This window comes from Arachis ipaensis, chromosome B7, assembly GCF_059453495.1.
Source record: "Arachis ipaensis isolate K30076 ecotype BB chromosome B7, ASM5945349v1, whole genome shotgun sequence".
Taxonomy (NCBI): Eukaryota; Viridiplantae; Streptophyta; class Magnoliopsida; order Fabales; family Fabaceae; genus Arachis; species Arachis ipaensis.
The window spans coordinates 134,660,731-134,683,340 of record NC_142442.1 but is presented as its reverse complement, the minus strand read 5'-3'; the positions used below and the strand labels follow the sequence as shown (position 1 = coordinate 134,683,340).

At 32.4% G+C, this 22,610-nt stretch overlaps 1 protein-coding gene, 1 long non-coding RNA gene and 1 pseudogene across 2 annotated transcripts; 2 read left to right on the top strand and 1 right to left on the bottom strand.

Annotated features, from left to right (window-relative positions):
- The first annotated feature begins 1,255 nt into the window (after positions 1 to 1,255).
- Positions 1,256 to 2,767, top strand: LOC148554250 (uncharacterized). The gene is made up of 3 exons (XR_015891981.1): positions 1,256 to 1,884; positions 2,041 to 2,283; positions 2,383 to 2,767. It is a non-coding gene; the product is annotated as an uncharacterized LOC148554250 (long non-coding RNA).
- Positions 2,768 to 5,395: 2,628 nt separating this feature from the next.
- On the bottom strand, positions 5,396 to 6,498 carry LOC148554249 (phenylacetaldehyde synthase-like; annotated as a pseudogene).
- An 8,779-nt stretch (positions 6,499 to 15,277) lies between these two features.
- On the top strand, positions 15,278 to 16,522 carry LOC107606010 (photosystem I reaction center subunit III, chloroplastic). The gene has a single exon (XM_016307972.3). The coding sequence runs from the start codon at positions 15,586 to 15,588 to the stop codon at positions 16,264 to 16,266; it is 681 nt and encodes a 226-aa protein (XP_016163458.3). The 5' UTR covers positions 15,278 to 15,585; the 3' UTR covers positions 16,267 to 16,522.
- The last annotated feature ends 6,088 nt before the right edge of the window (positions 16,523 to 22,610 follow it).

Below are 22,610 nucleotides of genomic sequence, written 5' to 3'. Positions count from 1 at the left end.
TTTCCATAACTTCAACCTCACGTACTCCGATTTTTTTGACACAGCTAACTGCAAAAAAAAAAAACTAACAACTACAACATATGTATTTGAAAGAGAAGAATGATGAGTAGAATGGGAGTGAGGCCGTTGCGCTGAGGAGTGCTTCGTATTTATAGGCAGGTCTCTTCAAGAAAAAATTTTTTTTCAACAGACGCGACCTGCGTTTTTCAAAAAGCAATCTGACAAAGCGAAAAAACGCTGCTTACGTTTTGCGTTTTCCAAAAAAAAGAGCTGGCCCTCAGCTTACATAAAAAAAATTAATTTGGCCCAACACAAAACGCAGGCCACATTTGGATTAAAACCAGTTTAAAAAAATTTTGAAAATCCTGCACCAACCAAAACGCAGGCCACGTTTCTTTCCTTTCCTGCACAACAAAAAAAACCAAAACAGACCAAAAGTAAAACGCATCTTACGTTTTACACCTGTCATCATAGCAGGGAAAATTTTCTCCATGCATCCATTACGTTGAATATCACCAGGCTTTAATCCATATAAAAAAAAGACCCCCTTTAGTTCATGAAGTCACCTCAATGTTATATCGTTAGCTTCTATTGGTGAGTTTTAGCCTGAGCCTTGACTAATGAGGTGCAGCATTAGCCTCGTCCTTTTGGGTTTGCTGTCACGTGGAGAGTGTAACGCATGGATCGCTTTATTCACACCTGTGAATAAGTGACGTATTCATCGTCAAAGGAGAGTCTGCGTTTGGGGAATAATTCATAATTACCCAAATTATATATGCTAAAATTTGTTTTTCATGGGATAGGTTTTTGGAGGAATGAAATTTGGGCTTTTGATGTAAGCTTCAGAAAATAAGGACCACATCGTTATTGTTACTTAAAAAAAGACCAACCATTATAAACAATGGTTCTAGACAAAAAAAAAAACAACTATTATTTCAGGCCCTCAAAATTGAAAATAAAAATAAGATGCATTTCTATTATTATTATAAAGGATTATCAAGTGTGAAATTTTAAATCGTCTTGTTAAGTTAGAATGACTTTCACAAAAAAAAAATTATTAGCAGAATCATAATATCATAATCATAAAGTAAAACTAAATAACTAATATCCATCTACAAACATATTTTTTTCAAATTTTTAATGAATAACTAAAGAAATATGCATTTTAGAATAAAGCTATAAGCCTATAACACCTAATATAATATATTAATTTGGACGGATAAAAATATTTTTACATTCTATTTTAGTGATTTCATATTATTTAATTACTTGTATGTATCTTTTATGAGGATTTTTTATTTAAATGAATATAAAAAAATAAATTTTAATTTTAACAATTTAATTATGACTATTAATCTAATTATAATTTACTTATGTTTGTAATTGAATGATTAATTTACAGTTTTTTTTTCAAATCATTATTTCACAAAATGAAAAGTCTTATTATCTGGACATTTTTTTGGTGATTAATATCTAGGCTTGTAGATCTAAATATGTCGTGGGCCTGTTATTTTTTGAAGGAAAATTTTTGTGAATGAACTTTGCCGTTGTTGTATACCAAAAAATTGATTGTACTAGCTCCCCGCTCTGGTTTGCCGTGCTCCTCTGGCAGCGAGGTAGATCTCCGAGCATGAAGTTTGGCTACTGGGTAGAGGTTTTCGATTCATCAACAAAACCATGGCCTTCCTCCGTGCTAGCGATGACAGACGTGTTTTCCTCCGAAGTTGCAGGAATCGAAGACGCGCAACACAGCGCAGCGAATAGGAGTGCAAGCCGAGTGAGCGGCGGCGGCGGTGCAAGCCAAGCGAGGCCGGAACAACCATCTATATCTCTCCGAAGAGCAGGGAGCAGCGGCGATGATTGACTCGGATCCAACGAACGATGGTATTCATCCTTTTATGGGTGTGGGTTTTTTAGTCTAAGTCTCAATGTTTGTTTTATTTATAATTTAACCAGCATTCAAGCAATGTTTTGCCCCATCACTTAATTAGTTGTGTGGACCTTTTATCATCTTTGTCTTTTTGGTTTGTTTGTTCTCAGCTTCAAAAGCAATGCATGGAATGAATGGGCCCATCAACACAAAAAAGGGAAAGAAATGAAATTCATCTCACTTGAAAGATTACAACATCATATTTAACATTAGATAGGGTCAAAATGAAATTTTAAAGAAGACCCACAAACAAAGCAGCAACCTCTGCCAGAGAGGACAGGCTAATACTGTGCTTCATTGTGACAGGCACTTCCTAAAACTCACCGCTTCTATTTTCACAGCTTCATTACAAGGTTTTGAGCAATTATAGCAACTTTGTTTCATTTATTGTTGGTGTATGTATATAGTTCTTTATATAAAATGAGTACATCTTGAAGAGATATTTCTTGCAGCTATGAAAGTGAGATTATCAAGAGTATTGTTGAAGAGGTCTCGGCAAAGCTTCCTCCTGAACCACTATATATTAAGCATCCAATTGGTTTTGATTCTCACTTTGAAGCGGTGGAATCACTTTGGAATATCAAATCTCATAATACCATTTGCATGTTGGTCATTTATGGAGATGGTAACAAGACCACATTTGTTGGAGAGTTGTTTAACAAGTTCCGGCATCAATTTGAAGCTGCGATATTTCTTGATAAAGTCTCTGAAAAATCAAGAAGTGTTGATGGCCTAGAAAACCTCCAAGTAGCACTTTTGTATGAGATGGGTGTGCATAAAATGAAAATAATGTGATTAAGTGTAATTTATTTAGATGTAATTAAAAAATAATTGAATACTATGTACAGTAAAAAATTAATATTATTAAAAGATAAAATTAAATTAAAATTTATTTTTATATATCGTTTTTGTCCCTAACGTTTTTGTTCTATTTAAGTTCCTAATATTTTAAAATCGTCTCAATTTTGTCCCGCCGTCAATTCTGTTAATGTATCCCTAACGGCAGGACAACATTGAGTCAATTTTGAAACGTTAGGGACTTAAATAGGACGATTGAAACGTTAGGGACAACTTTGGGATTTACCCCAAACGTTGGGGACAAAAATGATACTTTACTATATATATATATATATATATATATATATATATGGACGTACTCTTTATGAGTTTTTTTGTAAGTTGTATGGTATCTATGGATGTACATTATCGAACGAAAGTATTTTTGAATCGGTATTGCGGTTTAAAGTTTTAAACAGGCTCATATTTTAGAATTAAATAGTATAAAAGTCGTTGTAATGTCCGAGCTATCAGAGTCGCGTAGCTAGAAGCGTGAGCTTTGGTAGTTAGGGTGTTACAATTATCAAAACAGATGCAAGATATAAGAAATAAAAGCTCAAAGATAGAGTTACCTCCCTTTTCATCATCTTCTAGGCTACGTAGAGCATCGTCTCCAACATCAAACTCAGAGTAGTTGCTTGTCCTCAAGCAATAATAAAAGACAGTGGTGATGGAATTATGAATAATCATGATTAGCTAGTAAATCAAATAAGTGATTCAGAAACTTATTCAAATAAAATAAACAAAATTGAAAACAAAATAAAACAAAATTAAAGACAAACAAGAAGGTTACCGACGGTTGTGTTGGCTCCCAACAAGCGCTTCTTTAACGTCATTAGCTTGACGGTTGATGCTTGCTACTTGAATCCTCTTTCTCTTCTTCCAATTGGTTAAGAGAAAAGACTTTAATCAATAAGAGGAGAAAAAGGATACCATCCGATATGAGTTCCTCCCAACAAGCGTTTTTTTACGGTCATTAGCTTGATTCAGATCACTTTTTAGGATAGAGGCTAGGTTGATTTTTGTTGGATGTCTCCTTCTCACGGATATTGTCTTTTGTTTCTTGACCACGATCCTTCTTTCCGGGATTTCCTCGATTGCCTTCACCTCTTCTAGCTCTTCTTCTTTTTTGGGACTTAAGTGTTGTGTAGTGTTTAGAAGGATCCTTTTATCAAGAACTTCTTGAATTAATAGGTCAATTAAATCAACTTCCATGTAGCTCTCTGATTTACTGGAGTATGGACTCCTTTGATTGATTCTCTCACTTTTTTTGTAATGTTTTGCATTGTTTCTCTTAGGAAGAAATTTGCTTGTTCCTCTGTCACCTACTCAATAATCAATTTCACATGTTTTTCCAAATTGTTGATGGAGATTTCTTGGCTTTTAAAATTGATTCTTGTTTCATGTGTGCAACCTTGATTGTATCGAGCAATCAGCAGTGGGTTGAGACAACTCAAACGGTGTTCTCTAGTTTTTCTAAGGCAAGCTCCAGAGGTGATGGTTCTGGATATGAATAATTAAGAGGTGAGGTTGAAATTCTTGCATAAATTTAGCAAGGAATTGCTCTAGTTTTCCATAGCAAGCTCTAGAGGTGATGGTTCTTGATATGAATAATTAAGAGATGAGGTTGAAATTTTTTGCATAAATTAGCAAGGAATTGCTCTAGTTTTTCCATGGAAAGATCAAGAGACGATGGTTCTTGAGGGATGAGATTTGGAACATTGAAGTTTTCTTGTTCTTGACTTTTCCAACCAAAATCTGAATAGTTCCTCCATCCACAGAAATTTGAATCATTCCTTAGGTGTGAGTAGTAACTCATGTGATCTCTATTATTTTCCTGGGCATAAAATAGGTAGCGCATGCATTTGTCCAGAGTTTAGACACCTGATCGATGGTGTTGAAGATGCAAATTCTTTTAGCCTCAATGCTCACAAATGGTTTCTAACGAACTTGAATTGTTATTGCCTTTGGGTTAAAGATTCGATTTCTTTGATTAAATCGCTCTCAACTAACCGTTTGTATTTGCATAATGCTTCCAAATCAAAGCGAGTTGTGGATTATAAACATTGGCAAATTATGTTGAGTAGAAGGTTTCTTGCACTCAAAGTGTGGCTCGTTCTTCGAAGCTACGACATTTCGAATCTCAAAATCTTCTTAAGGAGCCATGTTGAGATGACAAAGACCTTTAAGGAGCTGGTGAAGTTGCACAAGAGGTTTGAAATTGTGGTTCCTAAAAATTTTGCTATGGTTTGTTTTAGGGTAGTACCCTCAGTTGCGAAGATCGCTAATGGTGATGCAAATCAAATCAACAGAAAATTGTTGGATTCGATCAATGATTTTGGATGAGAGTACACGAGCCATGCTATGGTGGAAAGAATCTTTGTGATTCAGTGTGCTGTTGGCGCAACTTTGTAACAAGAACACGTGATTATGGCTTGAAAGGTGGTGCAAGAGCATGCAAATGCAATTCTAAATAAAATTACTAGTGGCTACTTGGAATAATACTATATTATTATATCCAAATTATTATTCGTGTATTTAAAATTTAAAATAAAAATAAATCAAAGTTGCGACAACAGTACATCGAATCACAAAGATTCCTTCCACCACAACATGGCTCGTGTACTATCATCCAGCAATATTCGCAACTAAGGGTATAACCCTAAAGCAAACCCTAGCGAGGTTTCTAGTAACTACGATCTCGTACCTCTTGTCCAACATCACCAGCTCCTCACAAGGTTTTTCCCATCCCAACATGGCTCCTTAAGAAGTTTCTGAGATTAAAAACGCCGTGGCTTTGAAGAACAAGCCACACTTTGAGCGCACGGAACCTTCTGCTCAGCGTAATTTGTCAATCTTTGTAATCTACAACTCGCATTGATTCGGAAGCGTTGTTATGCAAATACGAAGGGTTAGTTGAGAGCGATTTGATCAAAGAATTCAGATCTAAAGGCAACAATAATCTAAATTGGTTAGAAACCATTTGTGAGTGTTGAGGCTAAAAGAATTTGCATCTTCAACGCTACAAGCATACGCGCTACCTGCATACGCAGCATCCACGTAGATCAACATCTCGTAATCTTTTGCCACATGGCATAGCACTCCTACTGGATTGATGGCCATTGTAAAAGTCGTTCCGACGGTTACGTAGCATGGAACCAATCGGTTACGGAGATCCTTCTGAACGGTTGTCAACAGCGATTGTGATAACAACAAGAATTAACTCGATATCGAAGTCTTAATGGCTCTAAAGTTGTTTGGATCAAACCCTGCAATATGAGCCGTACACTAAGAGCTTTCCGATATTGTTTCTTCCTATCTGATTTAGCATTTTGTTTTTGGTGGCCACAAGTGTTGCCAATATTGCCTCGTGCTTAACATGACACCACCGTTCTAACCCTGAAGAGGAATTTTCTTGGTAGCCTGAGTTCTTAGCCGGGAAAGAGGGCCAGTTGAATCCAACAACGTTGAGTCCGGTACTGAACATCTTGTCCATGAAGCCAGCAGTACTGCCACTTGATGAAAAAAATGCAAAGAAATTAGAACTCGGCCAGTGTGTAATTCTGGGGATAATGTGATATTTCACTTCATGAAGGATGATTTTGATGGACTCAAGGCCAACACAAGCATGAGATGGAGGTTTTTTTTCAAGATATTCAGGTTTAACTTAGACTTAGAACTGGATGGTTTCTAATGTTATCATAATAATCAACAATAAAATTAACTATCATGTGTCTTGCCTCCTAAATTTTTTAACATCCAAAGGGTTATTCACATCCAAAGGGTTGTTCATGGTGAATGAATTATAATTTTTCTTGCTATCTATTTGAATTGTTCTAATATGTTCTTTGTTTTGGAATGGCTATATGAAATTAAAAAAATATATTCTATATTTTTTTTTGTGACCGAATATTCTACATGTTATACTCGTTATGGTTGCTTTAATTTTTTTTTTTTTGGTTCTATGGAAGAATTTTTTTTTCCATTCAGAGGTTATTTTGTACTACAAAAATTAAAAAGACCAATCATTCTTGGCTTCAATTCTTTTATTAAAATCAATTCACTAAATGTGATTTTTGTTAGTTTTTGAATAATTTTTTATCTTACAACCATTATTAAAATAACCTTTTTTGTTAGTTTTAAAAAGATAAAAATACTCTTTTAAAAACATTTATAAAAAAAAAACTAAAATACTTGTTTACATTTAATGTTATTTAATTTTTACTAAAAATTATATATTTTAATTTAATTTTAAAATACTAAAATATTCTTTTTTTTTAATATTAGATAGACAAAAATGTCCTTTGGTTTTTTAAATATGGTTTGATTTTAAATGAATAAACTATTAGTTTAGTTAATCTTAAAAAGGCTAAAGTATTCTTTTTAAAAATTCATTTTGAAAGACTCAAATACCTTTTTAAACTAATGTTGTTTAAATGAATTAAAAAATAAAAAATTGAATTTGATTTTAAAACACTAAAATACTTTTGTAGTGAATTTTATTACAAGTCTAAATAAAATACAGTAAAAAGCTGTTTTAGTCCTTTACTAATCAAACTCTAGTATTTTGTACAGTCAAAGATCCTTAATCTTATAGGGTATTTTAGTATTTTTAACATTAAATCCATTTTATATTTATAATACAAGTAAACGACATTAATATATTCTAAAACATTATTTTATTCTTTTTAAAATTAGCCCTTAAAAAAATATTCCATTCTTTTAAAATTAAGTTGTAAAAGAGTTTTTAGACTTAGAATTAAATAAAAGAGTATTTAGTTATTTTAAAATTAAACAAAATTAAAGTTTAAAAGGTTATTTTAGTCGTTAAAAATTTATTGAAAGGATATTTTTATATTTTTGCAATATTAATCAAAAAAATATTCCAATCACTTCGTTATTAATGTCAACAGCATGTTAGTATAAGAAATTATATAATATATTTTTCGAAAAATAAATAAAAAATAAATACTGATATTGATTAATTAAGATATATATATATATATATATATGTCACTTGCTTATTCGTTTATATTTTTATTTTATTATTGATACATATTAATTTATTGTCATATCAAAATAATTATCTAATATTTTTTGTGATAAAGTATCTTATTCTCACATTTATGTGGGATAATAGAGTCCATGATATTTTATAGATATTTTAATATTAAAAAAAGTTTTTTTAATACCAAAATCTGTTGTCTATTTTTTATTTTTAAACTTAAGAAAAAAACGTATAATTTGCTTTAAAATGATAAGTGCAGTTTATAATTTTATCAAATATACCAACATTTAAAAACGTAAGAACACGTTTTCTTTTATGCATCAGCATTACACACACACACACACACATATATATATATATATATATCGTGTTATTTATGGAGTTTTTTCATGAAAATTTATCTATTTCATAGTAAAAAAAAAAAAGATATATTGAAAAAAATAGATACATTCAAAAAAATTATTGCTGTGTAGATGTAGCCATAATATTTTATTTAATAGGCTAACTGGTAGCTTGGACGCCTCACGTAAATGGTCCATGATGTGAAGTTATTATCCGTTACACAATGCTACTCTAATGACCATTGAAAACTAATAATATAACACATTTTTAGTATTATGTTCTTTGAAAAAGTAGTTACATATTTAGGTTAGTAAAACTTTTATTTTATTAAAAATAATTTGTAAAAGCTAAGCTTTTTAAAAATTATAATATCTATATTAATTAAAAATTATTTCAATAAACACAAATAATAATTGTGTTCGATAAAATAATTTTTAAATTTTAAAGTTTTTATAATAAATATAAATATAAGAGTTAAATTTAAAAATTAATTAATATATAAATTATATTAAATTTTTAATTTTGATAAATATAAGTTAAATTTTAAAATTTTTTATCTTAGATATTTTTAAAATATTTATATTTTTTAAAAATTACAAACATAAATATACATTTTTTTAATTTATCAAATATAAAATAAAAAATTTGTGTTTTTGAAAAACACAATTATACTTTTACTTTTATTTTTAAAAAACTACTTCTAACAACGTAACAAATTATTCTCTTTAGGCTAGTCTTTTGTAGTTGCATTTTATTTATTGGGCATTAAGCTCGGATGTTAATTTATATATGGTTATACTACTATACTATATACTTGATTTTTACTAACATTTAAAAATATTACTAAATCATATAAAAATATTATTTATATATATTAATAATATTTTAATAAATATTAAATATATTCTATGTTACTAAAATTTTTTATTAATATTTTTTTAAAAATTTAATAACATTTAATAAAAATTTTACAATAAATATTCTATAATAATATTATAAAAAATATTACAATAGACTATTTATGGTAATACTTAAAAAAATATTATAAAAAAGTACTACAATAAATCTTTAGAAACATTTATAACTATAGTAACTATTTATTATTTTTATATTTTAAAATATAATGTTATTTATTTTTATATACAACATCGAAAAAGTATTATCATTAATTTAAATGCAAAAAAAATATTGAAAATAAATTCATAATAAATAAAAGTATAATAATAAAAAACCAATATTTTTAAAACCGAATCGGACCAGTCAGTTCAATTGGATTAACTGAAAACTGATTTTTTAATCGGTTCGGTTGAAGTGAAAAATGATTCTGAAAAAACCGGTAAAAGAACCAGATAAATCGATAGTTAACCGATAAACTACTGAAACTCGACCGATTTTTAATGAGTCAGTGGTTCAGCTGAATACCCAAAACGACGCCGTTTAATTAAGAAAGAATAGAAATCCCTAATTCTCTACCTCCCTCCTTTCTCTTTGACTCAAAAGTGAACCAAATCGTAACCCCTTTTTCACATCAGCACCCAGCCACCATCCACTCTTCATCATCGAGCTCTTCTCCTCGGCGAGAGGGTGCTGTCGCCGTAGGTAAGGACAGATAGTGCTGTCGTTGCTCAACGTTCCTCTTCTCGCCCTATTCTCGTCATGTGCTCGCTGTCAACTTGGTTCCTCCCTCGACAGAAGGTCTGCTTGGAGCTACTGTTGGTGTCGTCGTCTCTGCCCTCGTTGCCAAGCCTGTCTCGGTCTTTGAGCCCTCTCTCTCCCTCTTTATGAACGTCTCTCTTCTGCTGCTGTGGACTTTTTGCGATCTCTCTTTGCCGCCGTAGAATTACGGTGTTTGATTATGTTACTCTTTTTTCAATTAATATTAGGAAAGGTTGCGTAATATTTTTTCTAGTAGAAATACTATGATTTAAGTAAGGTATTTTGCTGGAAGGAATGTTACATGTCGCGCCATTTGAAGAATCAATGCAGATACTCATTTGTCTTGTGGTGATAATGGATGTTTCTTTTTATTTGGATGTTTTTTTCATTTGGATGTTTTTTTTTTGCATTAGCGGATGATTTTTGTTGAGACATTTGAATGTTTTTTTTTACACTGGTGAATATTTTTTTTCCGTGCTGTGGCGTCGAGGTGGAGGCAGGATGAAGCGCAGTGAAGTGTGTTTAGGAGCATAGGCAAAATTTGGAAGAGAGGAATTAGGGTTTGTGTGGAGGTTATTTGTCTAATCCTAATTATTCAAAATCTAATTAATTCTAATTATTTAATTTTTTATTTTTAAAAAAATTTAAAATTAAATATTAAATGAAGTTTAAATTGACTAATTTAGGTGATGACTCCCTATACTTTCTCTCTTAATCTTTTATTAAGATGTGGTATATGCATTAATGGAAAAAAATAAAAAAAAATGGTATAATGTGTATAAATCAATGTTATGTAAGTTGGTGTATCATAAAATATAGCTATACCCGTTCCAAGTGATAGTATTAATATTTACACAAAATGTAGCCAATAAAAAAATCACTTTAATTTCTCTGGATCCAACAAATTCAAGCGGGCAAACGGCTTTCGCCATAGCTCCTCCACAACTGCAGTACCTTGGCCGCAGCCGCTACAACTAACCCTAACCACCACAAAAGTATAAAAAGCCATTTTTTCCTTTCTCTTCCTAATGTCTCAACTAGATAGATACTATAGAAAAATTTTTAAATATTCTTGAAACACTAATATTTCAGTAATTTTAATCGGTGACTTTAATTAATATATTATGTATATATTTTTATAATTAGGATCAACGGTTGAAATTACTGAAACATTAGTGTTTCAATCTTTCCATACTATAAACTATAGACTATATAATATGTAATTCCAATATTGCATAAATGAGCAAGAATTTTTTTTTGTTTTTAGTTTTCCATAGTATTCCCCAACTCGGCAGGTCAAGGACTAATTCACTGCGGTATTGAGCTCCATTTAAGGGTTTGCCGCTGGCTTAGTCCATGTCAAAAATTATGACCACATTGAATCACCATAGCTGGCTTGGTCCATGTCAAAAATAGGCTTGGCTTGTGAGTCCATAACTTTGGATGGTGGGGATCCACTATTAGTTGGGCTATTTGGGCCCACCCCATTAGAAATGTAATTGGGTTGGCGCATTCTAAGGTGGACCACCTCAGCTTGGGCTATGGCCAATTGGGTTTGTAGCACATCAATTAGTCGTTGAGGAGAAGAAATTGCACCAACAGTCCACAACAGGGTCTCGGACTCGAGCATTGGCCTCATGCACCATGCTACTCACTGCATCCCTTCTTTGACGCATTGGAAGGTCCTGCAAAGCATTGTTGAAAAAATTTGAAATTTTAAGTAAATTAAACACATAAAATATAAAATTGTAATTAGGTTTAAATGATAGAATTATATGATTTAGTAAAAATTTTTTAAAAATTGATTGATCCATTCAAAATTATAATATCAAAAAATTTTAATAATTAAATTAAAATTCCATCTACTACGTTGTAAAGTCTACTATAGTAATTTAATGTGAAAATACAAAGTGATAAATAAAAAATGGTAAATATGGATACTTCTATAGTTTCTTTATGTCTTCCTAGAAGAGATGTTAATGACACATTCTATGAATTACTTATAAGTAGTAATTATATAACAAAAATCCATAACAAGTTATTGTATAGTTTTACAATTAGAATCACATTATTGAGACCATTTTCCATTGTAGCTACCAAGCTCCAAAGATTCCACTTAATCTCTTTTAATTTTTTAAAGTAACCGCTAAATTACTATTTTAATTTGATTATCTATACTGAATTACAAGTTTACAACGATGGTTAAACTCTTATTTATATGCCTAATCCCTAATTAATACCAACTAATCCTAATGGACTCATTAATGGTGAGGCTGTAATACTATCACATAATTATTAAAAGAGAAAGTTTAGGGGTCTAGCAGATTTTGTAGTTTTTAATAATTAATTAGCCATTAATAATATTTTTAATGGTGTGAGATTGTATTTAATGGTGTAAAATTATTCAATTTTCTTTTGATGATTAAATGCCAGCTAGAATTTAATAAAAGTGTTGGAATCCGGGATGGGCTGGTTAGGCGAATAACTGGGGAGGAGGCAGCAGAGCTGGAAGTGATGCCAAGTGCAGAAGAAATAAAGGCTGCAGTATGGGATTGTGAGTCTTCAAAAGCTCCTGGGAGTGATAGGTACAATATGAATTTCATTAGAAGTGTTGGGCAGAGATTGGGAGGGAATTCACAGAAGCAGTGTTGGGATTCTTCCAATCAGCTGTGCTACCTAGGGGCTCGAATGTCACTTGGGTGGCGCTGGCCCCGAAGTTCGTTGGAGCTACAGAGATAAAAGACTTTCGACCGATTAGTATGGTGGGGTACATTTATAAGGTCATCTCTAAGGTCATGGTTCGAAGGATGTGGCATGTGATGCTAGGTTTAGTGGGCGAGACTCAGACTGCTTTTGTGCAGGGTAGGAAAATCCATGACGGGGCTCTGATAGTGTGTGAAACTGTGCATTGGCTAAAATCAAGAAGACGTAGCTCTGCAATTATTAAACTGGATTTTCAGAAGGCGTATAACTGGGTCAAATGGAGTTTTGTTGACATCGTTCTGCAGAAGATGGGTTTTGGAAATCGTTGGCGGGGGTGGATCAAGGAGTGTGTATGTTCTGCGTCCATGTCAGTCCTAATCAATGGAGCTCCAACTAAACCCTTCAAAATGGAAAGGGGGCTACGGCAAGGAGACCCTTTATCTCCCTTTCTGTTTGTGTTAGTTGTTGATGTTCTTCATCGAATGATTGAAGAGGCGGTGAGGAATGGCCGCATACTTCCGCTATTGGTTGGACGGGATAACATTGAGTTGTCACACTTACAGTTTGCAGACGATACTATTCTTTTTTGCCCTCCAGAGAAAGAGACCATCAAGAATTATAAGCGTCTACTGCGGTGCTTTGAGCTGATGTCGGGGTTGAGCATTAATTTTGAGAAGTCAAGTCTCATTCCGGTTAACTGTGAACAGCGATGGACACGGAGATGTGTTGCTTGCTGGATTGTAAGGAGGCAACCCTCCCTGTTCGATACCTGGGCATCTCATTGGGAGCGAATCCGAGGCATGTGAAAACGTGGCAACCAGTGATTGACAAGGTGGAAGACAAGCTGGGCCTGTGGAAAGCAAAGACACTCAATAAGGCGGGTAAGCTGGTGCTCATAAAATCTGTCCTTAATAGCTTGCCTATCTATTATCTGAGCTTGTACAAGATGCCAAAGGCAGTAGCAGAGAAGTTGATTTCCTTACAACGGCGTTTCTTGTGGAGTAAAGAGGATGGGAGAAGGGGGATGCCACTAGTGAAGTGGGAGGTAGTGACAGCACCTAAAAAGGTGGGTGGTTTGGGAGTTGGAGATGCAGTGCTTCGGAATACCGCTCTTTTGTTTAAGTGGTGGTGGCGGTTTTCGAAAGAGGAGTGCCCCCTTTGGAAAAAAGTGGTATGTTCTTGTAATAACATGAACCCTTCTGAGATGCTGCATGGGCAACCTGTTCCCACCAGAGGGGGTCCTTGGAAGGATATATGTCAGCTTCAAATAAGGGAGCCACAAGTTAGAGAGACAATGATCAGAGGCCTATCAATGGAGGTTGGGAACGGTAGAACAACTCGGTTCTGGGAGGACGTCTGGCACCCTGATGGGCTCTTGAAAGATTTGTTTCCAAGACTTTTCTCGGTCTCGAATCTTAAAGGATCTGTTATAGGGGACTGCGGGTTCTGGGATGGGCTGGAGTGGATATGGAGCTTCCAATGGAGGAGACAGTTGTTTCAGTGGGAGCTAGACCTTTTGAACCACCTTCACGAGACACTACGATCGGTTAAGCTAACAATGGAGCGAGAGGACAAGGTGATTTGGAAGTTTGACAGAACTGGTATTTTTTCAACTAAATCCTTTATGACGGGGCTGCAGGAAGTAGTCCTCCTGGAGGAAATCACTAGTTATAGCTTCACTAGTGTTATTTGGAGGGGATTTGTCCCGCAAAGGGTTGAACTGTTCGCTTGGTTTGTCTTGGTTGGGAGGGTGAATACTAAAGAAAGGCTTTCCAGGCTAGGGGTTATTGGCCAGCTCGATAACATGTGTCCTTTATGTTGCAAGGCTGTTGAGTCGGCTGTCCATCTGTTTCTTGGCTGTGAGCTCACTTGGCAGGTGTGGTGTGCATGGCTGTTTGCCCTTGGAAGGGCTTGGACTGTACCAGGTACACTGAAGCAACATTTTGAGAGCTGGACGCATGCTTCACATCGAAAGGTTGAGAGAAAGAGGTGGTTGGTTGGATTCTTTGCTGTGATCTGGGCAATTTGGCTAGAAAGGAATGACCGTATCTTCAATAATCATGCCTCAGGAGTAGAGGAAGTCATCAACAGGTCCTTTTCGCTATCCGATGAGTGGATTGGTGGTACTCCCTTTGGTTATTGATGGCACTGCTTGAAGAGGATGAGGGGTTGATGGGTTTCTATTTACGTTATCTTATGTTTATTATCTCTGTTGGCTCCACCTTGTTGTGTTGAGCACTTTTTTAATTCAAAAAAAAATAAAAGTGCTGCCCCCTAGCACTCCTCTTATTAAAAAGTTAATCTAATTTATTTCGAGGGAAAAATAAAGAAAAGAAAAGTAGGGTAGCAAAGTAAAAAAGGACAAGAAGATTGAATTGATTCATCCAACATGGTTTTTGATAAGGAAGTAAGCAATTTTATTCACAAATTGCTGTTTATTTTAATTTAGATTAGATATATTGAAATGATTTGAGAGACAGGTTCACGGGGTGCATCAAGGGGGATGTAAACTCAAATTTCTTTTCTTTAATGATGATAGAAAGTGAAGATCTAAATCTTTTTAATTTGGTGCACGATGATGTGAATTACAAAATATAAGTTGGTTGATATGTCATATCTGGGGTTCATTATAAATTTACAATTAGTGCTTGATCCTGACTTTGGATACGAAAATCACATGTTCAAGGTCTCATTGGCAGATTGGCTAACCCAATTGACTATTTATATGGTCTCTTATCCATGGGAGGTATCTTTTCCAATAAAAAAAAAATAGATGGTGTTAAATTATGATCTTTCACTTTTTATTATTTTTTTGTATTTATTTTTGGTCATATCTATAAAATTAATAGAGATCATACTTTTTTTCTCAAATGTTAAAAAAATTGGAGAGAATACATTTCACTTTTCATCCACAAAGAGCCATGACAGAAACTGAAAAGAAGCCAAAGAAACCAATAAGAACACTCCACTTGAGCATCTTCACCTTATCCACTATCCAGTATCCAGCACCACCCACCACCAATCTTCCATTTCCAAATTTAAAAACCTTCCCTCACCGCACTCCTTCTTCACACATTTCACACTCCGAACTCCCAACAACCACAACAGCATGTCTCTCACAATCCCAACTAACTACCTCTCCAAGCCCCGCCTCAAACCCTTTCTCACAATACCAAAATCCACCACCATAATATGCAGCGCCACCGCGCCAACACCCTCCTCCTCCAACACCAGCACCGACACCGCTGACTCCAAGCTGAAGGCCTTCTCCGCCGCCCTAGCCCTCTCGTCCATCCTCCTGTCTGCTCCCCTCCCCGCTGCCGCCGATATCTCGGGCCTCACTCCCTGCAAGGAGTCGAAGCAATTCGCGAAGCGGCAGAAACAGTCGATCAAGAAGCTCGAATCGTCGCTGAAGAACTACTCTCCCGACAGCGCCCCGGCGCTGGCGATAAAGGCGACAATCGAGAAGACGAAGAGAAGGTTCGAGAACTACGGGAAGCAGGGACTGCTGTGCGGGTCGGACGGGCTTCCGCATCTGATAGTGAGCGGAGATCAGAGGCACTGGGGAGAGTTCATAACTCCGGGGATCCTGTTCTTGTACATCGCCGGGTGGATCGGGTGGGTTGGAAGAAGCTACCTGATTGCGATTAGGGACGATAAGAAGCCGACTCAGAAGGAGATCATCATCGACGTGCCACTCGCCACACGCTTGGTTTTTCGGGGATTCAGTTGGCCCGTTGCTGCTTACAGAGAACTCTTGAACGGCGAACTTATCGCCAAGGATATCTAACTCAACAAACAAGGAATCTATCTCTTCCCTTCTTCTTAGGGGATTTGATTATGTGTTAAATTTGGTCTGGTTATTGTTTGTGGCTATCGGAAGCGCTTCTAAGAGGTGAGCACGGCTCGCTTTGGTTCGTATTTATTGTAAAAATTAGAATCGAATCGATAATGTAATTAGTTTGATTTGGTTTGGATTTGTTTTTTTGTATATGTACTCGAACCAAATTAAACCGATTAAGAACGGATTGGTTAGCTTTGGATAATTGGGTATCCGATAATTTTAAAATTCATAAAAAAAAACCAAATTTTTATCTTAAAAATTCAACAAGTACAATAAATATGTAACATCAATAGAAATAATCAAAACATGTTAAATACCAAATACATTAAAAACTAAACTCATTAAAATCCAAACATACTAACAGTGAATAATTTTTGTCTAATAAAAAAGTCATATATATTTTTTATTTTTTTATTTAATTAATATATGATCGAGTTCGCGGGTTGGTTCAGGTTCTGCATCCCCAAAACTGATACCCGAACCAATCACTAACAAAAATCATCGGTTTGGTTCGAATTAGATCCACTTATCCGTTGGTTCCATAATCAATTTAATTGAGTACCCGCTATCCGTGCTCACCCCTACTTAAAATGATACAACCCTGGGGAGAATTTGGTGGTGGCTTTTTTATAATTTTGTTATAGTATGAAATTTTTTTGGACAAAATAAATAAATAATTAATCATAAATAATAATAATAATAATAATAATAATAATAATAATAATAATAATAATAATAGTGAGAGTACTTAAAAATATATTAAAATATATTATTTTTAATTTAATAAATAATATTAATTTTTATTATAAAAAGAATATTTAAAAAATTATTAATTTTTATATGTTATTTTTAATTTAATAATATTAAATAAATATTAATTTTTATTATAAAAAATATTTAAAAATTATCAATTTTTATATATTATTTTTAATTTAATAAATAAATATTAATTTTTATTATAAAACAGAGTACTTAAAAGTTATTACTTTTTTATATGTTATTTTTAATTTAATTATTATGATATGTTTGATTATTTTATTGTAGTTACGATGATTGATGTTTTTTTTATAGTTTGGCTCTAAATTTAGTCTCATTAATCTTCGTGGTTACGAGAATAACACGAAAGTGTTCTTAAAATGATATAATTCTGTTTGATAGGGGAATTTAGTGGTAATGATGGTGGAATATTTATTATGCGCACCTCTGTTGTAAATTTGAATTAGTTGTTTGTGTGGAATGTATCGAATGTAAACCACAATGAAAAATTAATCTGAGTTTTTGTTCTTGTTGAGTTCTATTTTTATTGTATTTTAAAACATATCAAAATGCTGAATGTATATTAAGTTAGAATAATTTGATCTTGCATGCTATCAAAATAGAATTACACTGAATTGAACTTAACAAGTCAGAACAATTTACAAGATATCAATTTTCTACTTAATTTTACAAGACATTTATCTTCGTACCAGACTAGTTAAAACTGAATCTCTACCCTAAACCCAATTAACTAGCAAAATACCAATTACAATTAATCTAAGAACATCGAAAGCATCACCGCCAAAAATATAAACATAACTCATAAGCAACCAATAGCAACAATCAAGAGATGATAACATTGCAATCTAAATCCCATAGCACTTGGATAATGAAAATCCCCTTGAACTCCCAATGAGTACAACCCCTAAATTCCAATTACATCATAACGCTCTCTTATTTTTAAGAGGATCAACCAACGGATACATGATAGCATCTTCATAGTTACTGTGGTTAAGTCCAAGAATGTGCCTTATTTCATGCATTGCAACCTAAACCAAATCACACGTGTCACCAGTATGAATATTCTTATCTTCTTGTATTGGATCCTTAATGCTCCAATCCTTATCTGCATTAACATGGAGCCTTCCATCAATTGGCGGAAAAGCGTGGGCAACAATGATTTTGTCAAAGGGCACGCCATCACCGTGCTCGCCGTTGCCGCTGTAGAAACCGATCGTGATGTCGGAGTATCCTCAAATCTTCTTGAATGTGAAGGGTCAAACATCTGACCATTTTAAAAATGCTAGTTGGCTTCTCTCAAGTTTCTTGTGGCACAACCGAAACACCTGACATTTAGTGACACATCAAAAAACTGTTACAACAGAAACAGAGTGAAAATAACAAGTTTTATACTATTGTGCATAACTTTTAAGCAAAGTTTTAAAAATCGAAACTAAATCGATGATCAAACTGATAGAATTAGAAGTTCAAAAATTCAACCGGAGTTTAATAAAAATTGAACTTGATATAATAAAATATATAATTTTTTTTAAAAAAATTTAAACAGGTTAATCGCAAAAAAATCGTTTGATTGGTTATTCGTTTTCTTATTGGTTTGCTAGTGGTCGATTCCCAACTAGTCGGTTAGGTCTGTTTCTTACATGTAAATTAAATTAAATCTAATATTAGGAAGCAAAATATGATATTATTATTTGTGACTAACCTGATGGGTCAAAACTGTAGGTGAGGTTTCTCTTATTATGGGTTTGCGAATAAGTTTTTCAGAGACTTTTAGAGTGTAGTATTTTTGGAACTTCTTGATTGCTCCCTCAAAATCAGCATGGTCTTGTTCTTGTAGGTATTCAAATTCCTTTAGATACCTTCTAGCTCTAGCAACTGCTTCAACATCTAGTTTTAATTTCTGATCATCAATGGAATCAAAGTTTGGTTGCAAAAGTGAACATTACTATCGCTTGTTGATCTTGGGATTCTGGAGTAAACATTCAAAGGGTTTGCTAGGAGGACCAGGAGGAGAAGGATCATGCAAAAAAGATAAAACATTATTGTAACTTTATATTAACAAGAAGCAAATTTATTAAACGATGATAATATAGGTAGCTTAATTATGTGTAGAGGAGGATTAATTAATGGGGTTTATATATATAGTGAAATATAATCGAAATCTGAAGTTAAAAGTTTTAATAATCTTATTAGTTAGTACGATTATGATCTTATTATTACGATATGATATGATGTTATTCAATTGAAAATTTTAGTTAGTCTAAATTTTTTTAAAGATGAGATTTTTGAAGGATATGTGTATTTTATAGTAAGATGTACTCGATCATTTTGAAATAAAAAACTTACCCGTTTCTAATTCAAATAGCATATATTTGCTTTAAATGCTTTTGAATTTTGATTAAATTGCAGAGTTAGTTGCTGAGTTCAACTAAAGAATTAGTTTTTTTACTTAATATTAGTCAACTTTTTAAAAATTATTTTTTATATTAAATTTTAAATTTTAAACTTCAACTCTTAAATGTAATATGAGGATTAAAATAAATTTTATAATGAAAAAATAATTACGGCTGATTAATTAATTAAAAAATTATGCTACGTGTACACTAAAATTAGCTACTAAAATTAGTAACCGATATAAAATACATATTGAAATACAAATATATATTGAACAAATAGCATTTTTGAATTAAAAATAATAGTACTCCCACGTAAAATAAATAATAAGGAATCCATGGCCTGAGAAAAATACAAAAGGGAACAAATTAAAGAGATGAAGATGTACAATAAAACATCATGAAATCTTCTTTGTCTTTACCAAGTTTTCAATGGTTGCTTAGAAAAAAAAAAGCCTCCTGATTGTGACACTTGCTAGATTGAGATGAGAATTTTGTAAGATAAATATATTAGTATAATAACTTATCTTTTGTGTATTTACTTTGTATTTATTGTTTAATTATTATAAGATTTTTTAAATTTTTAATATGAGTAATATTCTTTTAGACAATACTTAAATTATTATTATAATGACAAGACTAATATTAGTTAATCTTTTACGTATGTTATTTAAATATGAAATTAAATTTCATATTCAATTTTTTTTGTTCTCTCTTAATAATATATATTAACAAAAAAATTTCTAGCTTTACTATTTTATCTTTTTAAAAAAAGGCCAATGTTTAATACAAATAATTATAAAAATATTTTGGTAAATAATAATAATAATAATAATAATAATAATAATAATAATAATAATAATAATATGATAACATGTTATTACTATTCTTGCAAAAGTACTTGCTTATGTATAAGACCCCTCCAAAGTTGTTTATATTTTACCTTTAAATATTTAAAGTTGTATATCGTGTTCAAGAACTAGATGTAATAAAAAGCACCACGCGTTGTTGATATTATATTGTCCAAAATAATTAGCACTCAATTTCACCTCTTATTTGATGTATGCCCATGAATAGAGCTTTACTTTTTCTGAGAAAGCGACTTCAAATAAATAATCAATAATGTTTGTAAGAACTAACAAACAACCCCTTGTAACTTTTGAGTGGAGGTGGAAAAGAAAAATTAAGGTTAATGTGTTAATAAATAAGATTGAAGAATTTATAGTTCAATCCACGATGCCAGAAAACTAAAGTTCTATTCTTTGTGTTGAAGCATATAATTAAAAAGACTTAGTAGATCAACATAATTAATCAACATATATATAAACACTACAAACCAACCAAGAAAATAATAAACACTACTAAATCCTTGTGAAGAGTCATCAATATACTAACTCCAATCGTTTTTTTAATACTCATAAAATTTGCAAGAGTATACTTGCCAAAATTATATGACATACTAAAATTTGATATGATCAGTTTATAATCTTTCAGATCTTATTTAGGTCTATAGTCATATACACAAAAAAAAATCTGGTTTAGCAAGTTCAGAATATATAGCAAAAAGTGAAAACTCAGGTGATAACTAAGATCTATTAAATGATAATTTAATTAAATTTATTAAATTATTTAACGACTCTTAGTTATCAACTTCATATGAAGTTAACTGTAGTTGAGTTTAATTGTATTTGAGTTTAATTTTCACCGTTGCAAAATAACAAATACATTCTACCCTATGATAATGTTAACATCTATTTGATACGTGCTTTAAATGTTCGTGATATGAAGAGTTCAAGTATTATTTAAAAGATATTAGTTTACATTTTTAGAATATTTTAATTTAATTTGATATATTTTAATTTTTGTTTATTTAATTACTAGATTTGGCCTTATGTTTATGGGCTTTAGGGTTTTTCTTGTTTTAACCTAATAAGAGATTATAAATACCTCCTTAGCTATTGTAGTCACAGTATAGAATGATTTAGAAGTTTGAAAATCCCTTTTTGGTTTTGTGATAAAACTATAGTGTGGACAATTGAGATTGAGGAGTCCCACTCTTGTTACATTGGGAATTTGGTAGAAGATTGAGGAGTCTCTTCGAATCAATTCCCAAACTATGGCGTAAGTTAGGTTGAGGAGTTCCTTTCTTGTTGCGTCAAAAAATTGAGTAGAAGTAGAGTAGTTCTCTTTGTACTCAATTTTCACCGATTTTTTTATTTCAATTTCAATTTTAATGTATTTTTTTTATTTAGTTTAAATCTTTATCTTTTATTTTTTTATCACTGCTTAAAGACATAATTGGGAAGAAGATTAAAAGAGTAATGAAGGATTTAGGTAATATATCCACAAAATTTTAGATTCAAATAATCATAACTAAGGGAACTATTAAGGGGTAATATTTTAAGCGTAAAAAGGTGGAAATTGACTAAAATGGATTCAAATATAAAAGGAAAAAAAGTGTTAGTTAATTACCTAAGCATCTTGTTGACATTGCTGGCACCAAAGATTCTATGAATATGAAGAGTGTTAGGAGATCAACAAATTTTGTGTTTTGTAATCATCAATTAGCTATTAATAGTATTTTTAGTGGTGTGAGATTACATTTAATAATAAGAGATCACTCACTTTTCTTTTGATGGTTAAGTACTAGCCACAAAACATAAAAGTTGCTGCTCCTAGACTTTCTCTAAAAGATATAGATTGAACTTGGAAGAAGAAAAACACTGCTTAAGAAAGAAAAAAAAAAGTGAGAAGCATGTGGGGGGAAGGAAGGAGGGGTAGTGGGCGGCCTGCATTATAATAATAAATAATAATAATTATGTTAATATAATATAATATAATTTATAATGCCAAAACAGCATAGAGGGAGCCAAAGGCAAAAGCAAAGAGCACGAATATGGTACAAAATATATTAATATATAGAAATGTTTAAGTAAGACTATTCTTTAGAAAAATATATGCTTATAGACAAAAGGAGATATTGTACGAGGATTTTCTTCTTACCAAGATAATGATAGCCGCTGAAGTTAATTGTAATTTACAATATAATTAAAAGATTTTATTAAAAAATAAAAGTTTATTGTCTGTTGTTTGGTTAATAAATTACTATATATATGGAGT

Coding starts and splice junctions, on each gene's coding strand:
- LOC107606010 (XM_016307972.3), top strand. CDS start 15,586: ATGTCTCTCACAATCCCAACTAACTACCTCTCCAAGCCCCGCCTCAAA.